The following is a 9,693-nucleotide window of genomic DNA, read 5'->3' as shown; positions in this document are numbered from 1 at the left end:
CGAACTCCAGACCGGTGCTCTTCTCCCAGCAACGCTTCACGATGGCAAACTGACCGCTGGAACACGCAACGAGAGAAGGGACACAAAAAAATGACGGAGAAAAATGTTTAGCAACACAATGTATGTTTGCTTGGAAATGAATGATTATGATTTTAAAACCTACAACATGTGGCCTCTACAGAATCAGATCAGACGAAGGCCAGATGGGACGGTATGTTAACACCTACAGCATGTGGTCTCTACAGAATCAGATCAGACGAAGGACAGATGGGACAGTATATTAACACCTACAACATGTGGTCTCTACAGAATCAGATCAGACGAAGGCCAGATTATTTCCGTATCAGAGGACATTGTCAAGAGGATTTTCATGTATTATTACAATATTACATTTCTAATCTCTGTTTCGGTGAAAACACTGTCTCTTTAAACACTGTAAATAGCCACGGTGCAGTCAGAAGGTGTGGTATTGGGGTATTGGGGTCCCGTGTGGCTCAGTTGGTAGAGCATGGCGCTTGCAACGCCAGGGTTGTGGGTTCGATTCCCACGGGGGACCAGTACAAAAAAAAGTATGAATGTATGTACTTGTAAGTCGCTCTGGATAAGAGCGTCTGCTAAATGACTTAAATGTAAATGTAAATGTATTGTGTGAAGGGTTAACTCAATTTGTCCTACAGAATGTCCAGACATTTCTTCCTGCGATGCTACTGGTCTATTCATAGCGTCGTCGTGGCAATGTAGCAGCGTGAGCTAAGCCTGACAACTCTGGGGTTTTACCTCATACACTTTCACAGACAACTAAAACATATCGAAAGACCATTCGCTGTTGTACACACCTGTGTTCACTGCATACAGTAGCCTATGGTAGCCTATGTTAGCATATGGGAAATACTTTGCTGCACTTGATTTAGTACTCTGTCCCTGTACAATGGAACCAATGGAACAGCACCAGAAGTCACTCTGAGCTAAATCAAGCGCTCCTCAAATACTTCCAATACTTGGATGTATTGACCCAACGTTGGGCTTTTATCCTCACATTCAACAGAGCAACGACAGGACACCAAGAGGACGAGGGAGTTAAGTCAACGGGTCATTCAGTGGCTGTGTACCATAGTTGCACCCTTCACTCTTAGACAAAAGGGTTCCAAAAGGGTTCTTGGGCTGTTCCCATAGGAGAATCCTGTTTGGTTCCAGGGTAGATCCATGTTTGGTTCCAGGCAGAACTATTTTGGGTTCCATGTAGAACCCTCTGTGTAAAGGGTTCTACATGGAACTCAAAAAGGTTCTGTCTGGAACCAAAACAGGGTTCTTAAAAGGGTTCTCCTATGGGGACAACCAAAGAACCCTTTTAGGTTCTAGATAGAACCTTTTTTTCTAAGAGTGTATATTCCCTATAGAGTGCCCTGCTTATGATAAGAGTCCATAGGGGATAGGGGGCCATTTGGGGCAGACAGTGACTGTGACTCCATGTGGTTTTCCTCTACTGTCAGTACAGTGAGACAGTGAGGTAAAGTAATACTCCACTTCCTCATTCATAGTGTAGCTGTGTGATTAAACATAGACACACATCTCTAAAGATAGAAGGAAGCCATCTTTAAACTGCAGCGTGATGAGTGACTGCCTGTCAGCTCAGCTGCCTCTAGAGGAGGAGTGACTGCCTACCAGCTCAGCTGCCTCTAGAGGAGGAGTGACTGCCTGTCAGCTCAGCCTCTAGAGGAGGAGTGACTGCCTGCCAGCTCAGCTGCCTCTAGAGGAGGAGTGACTGCCTGTCAGCTCAGCTGCCTCTAGAGGAGGAGTGACTGCCTGCCAGCTCAGCCCCTAGAGGAGGAGTGACTGCCTGCCAGATCAGCTGCCTCTAGAGGAGGAGTGACTGCCTGTCAGCTGCCTCTAGAGGAGGAGTGACTGCCTGCCAGCTGCCTCTAAAGGAGGAGTGACTGCCTGCCAGCTCAGCTGCCTCTAGAGGAGGAGTGACTGCCTGCCAGCTCAGCTGCCTCTAGAGGAGGAGTGACTGCCTGCCAGCTCAGCTGCCTCTAGAGTAGGAGTGACTGTCTGCCAGCTCAGCTGCCTCTAGAGGAGGAGTGACTGCCTGCCAGCTCAGCTGCCTCTAGAGGAGGAGTGACTGCCTGCCAGCTCAGCTGCCTCTAGAGGAGGAGTGACTGCCTGCCAGCTGCCTCTAGAGGAGGAGTGACTGCCTGCCAGCTGCCTCTAGAGGAGGAGTGACTGCCTGCCAGCTGCCTCTAGAGGAGGAGTGACTGCCTGCCAGCTGCCTCTAGAGGAGGAGTGACTGCCTGCCAGCTCAGCTGCCTCTAGGGGAGGAGTGACTGCCAGCTGCTTCTAGAGGAGGAGTGACTGCCTGCCAGCTGCTTCTAGAGGAGGAGTGACTGCCTGTCAGCTCAGCCTCTAGAGGAGGAGTGACTGCCTGTCAGCTCAGCTGCCTCTAAAGGAGGAGTGACTGCCTGTCAGCTCAGCCTCTAGAGGAGGAGTGACTGCCTACCAGCTCAGCTGCCTCTAGAGGAGGAGTGACTGCCTGTCAGCTCAGCCTCTAGAGGAGGAGTGACTGCCTGCCAGCTCAGCTGCCTCTAGAGGAGGAGTGACTGCCTGTCAGCTCAGCTGCCTCTAGAGGAGGAGTGACTGCCTGCCAGCTCAGCCCCTAGAGGAGGAGTGACTGCCTGCCAGATCAGCTGCCTCTAGAGGAGGAGTGACTGCCTGTCAGCTGCCTCTAGAGGAGGAGTGACTGCCTGCCAGCTGCCTCTAAAGGAGGAGTGACTGCCTGCCAGCTCAGCTGCCTCTAGAGGAGGAGTGACTGCCTGCCAGCTCAGCTGCCCTCTAGAGGAGGAGTGACTGCCTGCCAGCTCAGCTGCCTCTAGAGTAGGAGTGACTGTCTGCCAGCTCAGCTGCCTCTAGAGGAGGAGTGACTGCCTGCCAGCTCAGCTTGCCTCTAGAGGAGGAGTGACTGCCTGCCAGCTCAGCTGCCTCTAGAGGAGGAGTGACTGCCTGCCAGCTGCCTCTAGGGAGGAGTGACTGCCTGCCAGCTGCCCTCTAGAGGAGGAGTGACTGCCCCCTCTAGAGGAGGAGTGACTGCCTCCAGCTGCCTCTAGAGGAGGAGTGACTGCCTGCCAGCTGCCTCTAGAGGAGGAGTGACTGCCATCCTCACAACCACACTGGTCCTCCTCTCTAATGAACGATAACTACCATGGTGCCGTCCTCACAACACACTGTTCCTCCTCTCTAATGAACGATAACTACCATGGTGCATCCTCACAACACCTGGTCCTCCTCTCTAATGACCGATAACTACCATGGTACCATCCTCACAACACGCGTCCTCCTCTCTAATGAACGATAACTACCATGGTACCATCCTCCAACACACTGGTCCTCCTCTCTAATGACGATAACTACCATGGTGCCATCCTCACAACACGCTGGTCCTCCTCTCTAATGAACGATAACTACCATGGTGCCATCCTCACAACACGCTGGTCCTCCTCTCTAATGAACGATAACTACCATGGTGCCATCCTCACAACACCTGGTCCTCCCTCTCTAATGAACGCTGGTCCTCCTCCTAATGAACGTAACTCCATTGGTGCCATCCTCAACACCTGGTCCTCCTCTCTAATGAACGTCCTGGTCCTCCTCTCTAATGAACGATAACTACCATGGCCATCCTCACACACCCGGTCCTCCTCTCTATGAACGCAGTGGTCCTCCTCTCTAATGAACGATAATACCATGGTGCCATCCTCACAACACCTGGTCCTCCTCTCTAATGAACGATAACTACCATGGTGCCATCCTCACAACACACTGGTCCTCCTCTCTAATGACAATAACTACCATGGTGCCATCCTCACAACACGCTGGTCCTCCTCTCTAATGAACGATAACTACCATGGTGCCATCTCACACAAACTGGTCCTCCTCTCTAATGAACATAACTACATGGTCCATCCTCACACACCACTGGTCCTCCTCTCTATGAACGATAACTACCATGGTACCATCCTCACAACACCTGGTCCTCCTCTCTAATGAACGATAACTACCATGGTGCCATCCTCACAACACACTGGTCCTCCTCTCTAATGAACGATACTCCCATGTGCCATCCTCCAACACGCTGGTCTCCTCTCTAATGAACGATAACTACCTTGGTGCCATCCTCACAACACACTGGTCCTCCTCTCTAATGAACGATAACTACCATGTACCATCCTCACAACACGCTGGTCCTCCTCTCTAATGAACGATAACTACCATGGTGCCATCCTCACAACACCTGGTCCTCCTCTCTAATGAACGATAACTACCATGGTGCCATCCTCACAACACGCTGGTCCTCCTCTCTAATGAACGATAACTACCATGGTCCATCCTCACAACACGCTGGTCCTCCCTCTAATGAACGATAACTACCAGGGTACCATCCTCACAACACCTGGTCCTCCTCTCTAATGACGATAACTACCATGGTGCCATCCTCACAACCGCTGGTCCTCCTCTCTAATGAACGAAAACTACATGGTCTCCTCACAACACCGGTCCTCCTCTCTAGACGTCCTCCTCTCTAATGAAGATAACTACCATGGTGCCATCCTCACAACACCTGGTCCTCCTCTCTAATGAACGATAACTACCATGGTGCCATCCTCACACACCGGGTCCTCCTCTCTAATGAACGATAACTACCAGGTGCCACCTCAACACCTGGTCCTCCTCTCTAATGAACGATAACTACCATGGTAGCCATCCTCACAACACGCTGGTCCTCCTCTCTAATGAACGATAACTAACCATGGTGCCATCCTCACAACACGCTGGTCCTCCTCTCTAATGAACGATAACTACCATGGTGCCATCCTCACAACACCTGGTCCTCCTCTCTAATGAACGATAACTACCATGGTGCCATCCTCACACACACTGGTCCTCCTCTCTAATGAACGATAACTACCATGGTGCCATCCTCACAACACGCTGGTCCCCTCTCTAATGAACGATAACTACCATGGTGCCATCCTCACAACACACGCTGGTCCTCCTCTTAATACCGCTGGTCCTCCTCTCTAATGAACGATAACTACCATGGTCCATCCTCAACACGCTGGTCCTCCTCTCTAAGAACGCTGGTCCTCCTCTCTAATGAACGATAACTCCATGGTGCCATCCTCACAACACGCTGGTCCTCCTCTCTAATGAACGATAACTACCATGGTGCCTCCTCACAACACCTGGTCCCTCCTCTCTAATGAACGATAACTACCATGGTCCATCCTCACACACGCTGTGTCCTCCTCTCTAATGAACGTAACTACCATGGTGCCATCCTCACACACACTGGTCCTCCTCTCTAATGAACGATAACTACCATGGTACCATCCTCACAACACACTGGTCCTCCTCTCTAATGAACGCTGGTCCTCCTCTCTAATGAACGATAACTACCATGGTGCCATCCTCACAACACGCTGGTCCTCCTCTCTAATGAACGATAACTACCATGGTACCATCCTCACAACACCTGGTCCTCCTCTCTAATGAACGTAACACCATGGTCCATCCACAACACACTGGTCCTCCTCTCTAATGAACGATAACTACCATGGTACCATCCTCACAACACACTGGTCCTCCTCTCTAATGAACGATAACTACCATGGTGCCATCCTCACAACACACTGGTCCTCCTCTCTAATGAACGATAACTACCATGGTGCCATCCTCACAACACGCTGGTCCTCCTCTCTAATGAACGATAACTACCATGGTGCCATCCTCACAACACCCTGGTCCTCCTCTCTAATGAACGATAACTACCATGGTGCCATCCTCACAACACCTGGTCCTCCTCTCTAATGAACGATAACTACAATGGTGCCATCCTCACAACACATGGTCTCCTCTCTAATGAACGATAACTACCTGGTGCCATCCTCACAACACACGGTGGTCCTCCTCTCTAATAACGATAACTACCATGGTGCCATCCTCACAACACGCTGGTCCTCCTCTCTAATGAACGATAACTACCATGGTGCCATCTCAAACACCTGTCCTCCTCTCTAATGAACGCTGGTCCTCCTCTCTAATGAACGATAACTACCATGGTGCCATCCTCACAACACGCTGGTCCTCCTCTCTAATGAACGATAACACTGGTCCATCCTCACAACACCCTGGTCCTCCTCTCTAATGAACGATAACTACCATGGTGCCATCCTCACAACACACTGGTCCTCCTCTCTAATGAACGATACTACCATGTACCACCTCACAACACACTGGTCCTCCTCTCTAATGACGATAACTACCATGGTGCCATCCTCACAACACACTGGTCCTCCCTCTAATGCGATACTACATGGTCCATCCTCACAACACCCTGGTCCTCCTCTCTAATGAACGATAACTACCATGGTACCATCCTCAAACACACTGGTCCTCCTCTCTAATGAACGATAACTACCATGGTACCATCCTCCAAAACACTGGTCCTCCTCTCTAATGAACGATGACTACATGGTACCATCCTCACAACACACTGGTCCTCCTCTCTAATGAACGATAACTACCATGGTGCCATCCTCCACACACATGGTCTCCTCTCTAATGAACGATGACTACCATGGTACCATCCTCACAACACCCTGGTCCTCCTCTCTAATGAACGATAACTACCATGGTACCATCCTCACAACACACTGGTCCTCCTCTCTAATGAACGATAACTACCATGGTACCATCCTCACAACACACTGGTCCTCCTCTCTAATGAACGATAACTACCATGGTACCATCCTCACAACACACTGGTCCTCCTCTCTAATGAACGATAACTACCATGGTACCATCCTCACAACACACTGGTCCTCCTCTCTAATGAACTAACTCCCATGGTGCCATCCTCAAACACGCTGGTCCTCCTCTCTAATGAACTAATGAACGATACTACCATGGTACCATCCTCACAACACACTGGTCCTCCTCTCTAATGAACGATAACTACCATGGTACCATCCTCACAACAACTGGTCCTCCTCTCTAATGAAGCATAACTACCATGGTGCCATCCTCACAACACGCTGGTCCTCCTCTCTAATGAACGATAACTACCATGGTGCCATCCTCACAACACGCTGGTCCTCTCTCTAATGAACGATAACTACCATGGTGCCATCCTCACAACACCTGGTCCTCCTCTCTAATGAACGATAACTACCATGGTGCCATCCTCACAACACACTGGTCCTCCTCTCTAATGAACGATAACTACCATGGTGCCATCCTCACAAACACTGGTCCTCCTCTCTAATGAACGATAACTACCATGGTGCCATCCTCACAACACGTGGTCCTCCTCTCTAATGAGCGATAACTACCATGGTGCATCCTCACAACACGCTGGTCTCCTCCTCTCTAATGAACGATAACTACCATGTGGCCATCCTCACAACACGCTGGTCCTCCTCTCTAATGAACGATAACTACCATGGTGCCATCCTCACAACACGCTGGTCCTCCTCTCTAATGAACGATAACTACCTGGTGCCATCCTCACACACACCTGGTCCTCCTCTCTAATGAACGATAACTACCATGGTGCCATCCTCACACACGCTGGTCCCCTCTCTAATGAACGATAACTACCATGGTACCATCCTCACAACACGCTGGTCCTCCTCTCTAATGAACGATGACTACCATGGTGCCATCCTCACAACACACTGGTCCTCCTCTCTATGACGATAACTACCATGGTGCCATCCTCACAACACCCTGGTCCTCCTCTCTAATGAACGATAACTACCATGGTGCCATCCTCACAACACGCTGGTCCTCCTCTCTAATGAACGATAACTACCATGGTGCCATCCTCACAACACGCTGGTCCTCTCTCTAATGAACGATAACTACCATGGTGCCATCCTCACAACACCTGGTCCTCCTCTCTAATGAACGATAACTACCATGGTGCCATCCTCACAACACGCTGGTCCTCCTCTCTAATGAACGATAACTACTACCATGGTGCCATCCTCACAACACCGCTGGTCCTCCTCTCTAATGACGCTGGTCCTCCTCTCTAATGAACGATAACTACCATGGTGCCATCCTCACAACACGCTGGTCTCCTCTTCTAATGAACGATAACTACCATGGTGCCGTCCTCACAACACGCTGGTCCTCCTCTCTAATGAACGATAACTACCATGGTACCATCCTCACAACACGCTGGTCCTCCTCTCTAATGAGCGATAACTACCATGGTACCATCCTCACAACACGCTGGTCCTCCTCTCTAATGAACGATAACTACCGTGGTGCCATCCTCACAACACGCTGGTCCTCCTCTCTAATGAACGATACTACCATGGTGCCATCCTCACAACACGCTGGTCTCCTCTCAATGACGCTGGTCCTCCTCCTAATGAACGCTGGTCCTCCTCTCTAATGAACGCTGGTCCTCCTCTCTAATGAACGCTGGTCCTCTCTCTAATGAACGCTGGTCCTCCTCTCTAATGAACGCTGGTCCTCCTCTCTAATGAACGTGGTCCTCCTCTCTAATGAACGATAACTACCATGGTGCCATCCTCACAACACGCTGGTCCTCCTCTCTAATGAACGATAACTACCATGGTGCCATCCTCACAACACGCTGGTCCTCTCTCTAATGAACGCTGGTCCTCCTCTCTAATGAACGCTGGTCCTCCTCTCTAATGAACGCTGGTCTCCTCTCTATGACGCTGGTTCCTCCTCTCTATGAACGATAACTACAGGGCTATAATAAAAGGAAGTTGCAGAATAGAGCGCTCTATTGCCACGGCCTGCACAGATCAGAGACACAGAGAAAGATCTATAGACTGCTGTACAAAGATGAGAGATATATAGCAAGATGTTTAGACTGCTGTACGAAGATGAGAGATAAACTCAGCAAAAAAAAGAAACGTCCTCTCACTGTCAACTGCTTTATTTTCAGCAAACTTAACATGTGTAAATATTTGTATGAAATAAACAAGATTCAACAACTGGACATAAACTGAACAAGTTCCACAGACATGTGACTAACAGAAATGGAATAATGTGTCCCTGAACAAAGGGGGGGGGGGGGGTAAAAATCTAAAGTAACAGTCAGTATCTGGTGTGGCCACCAGCTGCATTAAGTACTGCAGTGCACCTCCTCCTCATGGACTGCACCAGATTGCCAGTTCTTGCTGTGAGATGTTACCCAACTCTTCCATCAAGGCACCTGCAAGTTCCCGGACATTTCTGGTGGGAATGCCCTAGCCCTAGCCCTCACCCTCTGATCCAACAGGTCAATGGGATTGAGATCCGGGCTCTTCGCTGGCCATGGCAGAACACTGACATTCCTTGCTTGCAGGAAATCATGCACAGAATGAGCAGTATGCATTGTCATGCTGGAGGGTCATGTCAGGATGAGCCTGCAGGAAGGGTATCACATGAGGGAGGAGGATGTCTTCCCTGTAACGCACAGCATTGAGATTGCCTGCAATGACAACAAGCTCAGTCCGATGATGCTGTGACACACGCCCAGACCATGACGGACGTCTCACAGTACGGACATTGCATGTATTGCCCTGGCCACATCTGCAGTTCTCATGCCTCCTTGCAGCATGCCTTAGGCACGTTCACACAGATGAGCAGGGACCCTGGGCATCTTTCTTTTGGTGT

The 9,693-nt window shown here is 50.0% G+C and overlaps 1 protein-coding gene across 1 annotated transcript in view; it reads right to left on the bottom strand.

The window, feature by feature from the left end:
• The window catches only part of dapk2a (death-associated protein kinase 2a), a 21,599-nt gene extending 21,367 nt beyond the window's left edge, over window positions 1–232 (bottom strand). The window contains exons 1-2 of the mRNA XM_039000435.1: window positions 228–232; window positions 1–56 (exon numbers count right to left, since the gene is read on the bottom strand). The exon at window positions 1–56 is cut by the window's left edge and continues 166 nt beyond it. Coding sequence (XP_038856363.1) covers window positions 1–56; window positions 228–232 — 61 coding nt within the window. The remainder of the gene's footprint in view (window positions 57–227) is intronic.
• Between the last annotated feature and the right edge of the window lie 9,461 nt (window positions 233–9,693).

This window comes from Salvelinus namaycush, chromosome 1 (genome assembly GCF_016432855.1).
Source record: "Salvelinus namaycush isolate Seneca chromosome 1, SaNama_1.0, whole genome shotgun sequence".
NCBI lineage: Eukaryota > Metazoa > Chordata > Actinopteri > Salmoniformes > Salmonidae > Salvelinus > Salvelinus namaycush.
This window is presented reverse-complemented; position numbering and strand designations above follow the sequence as displayed.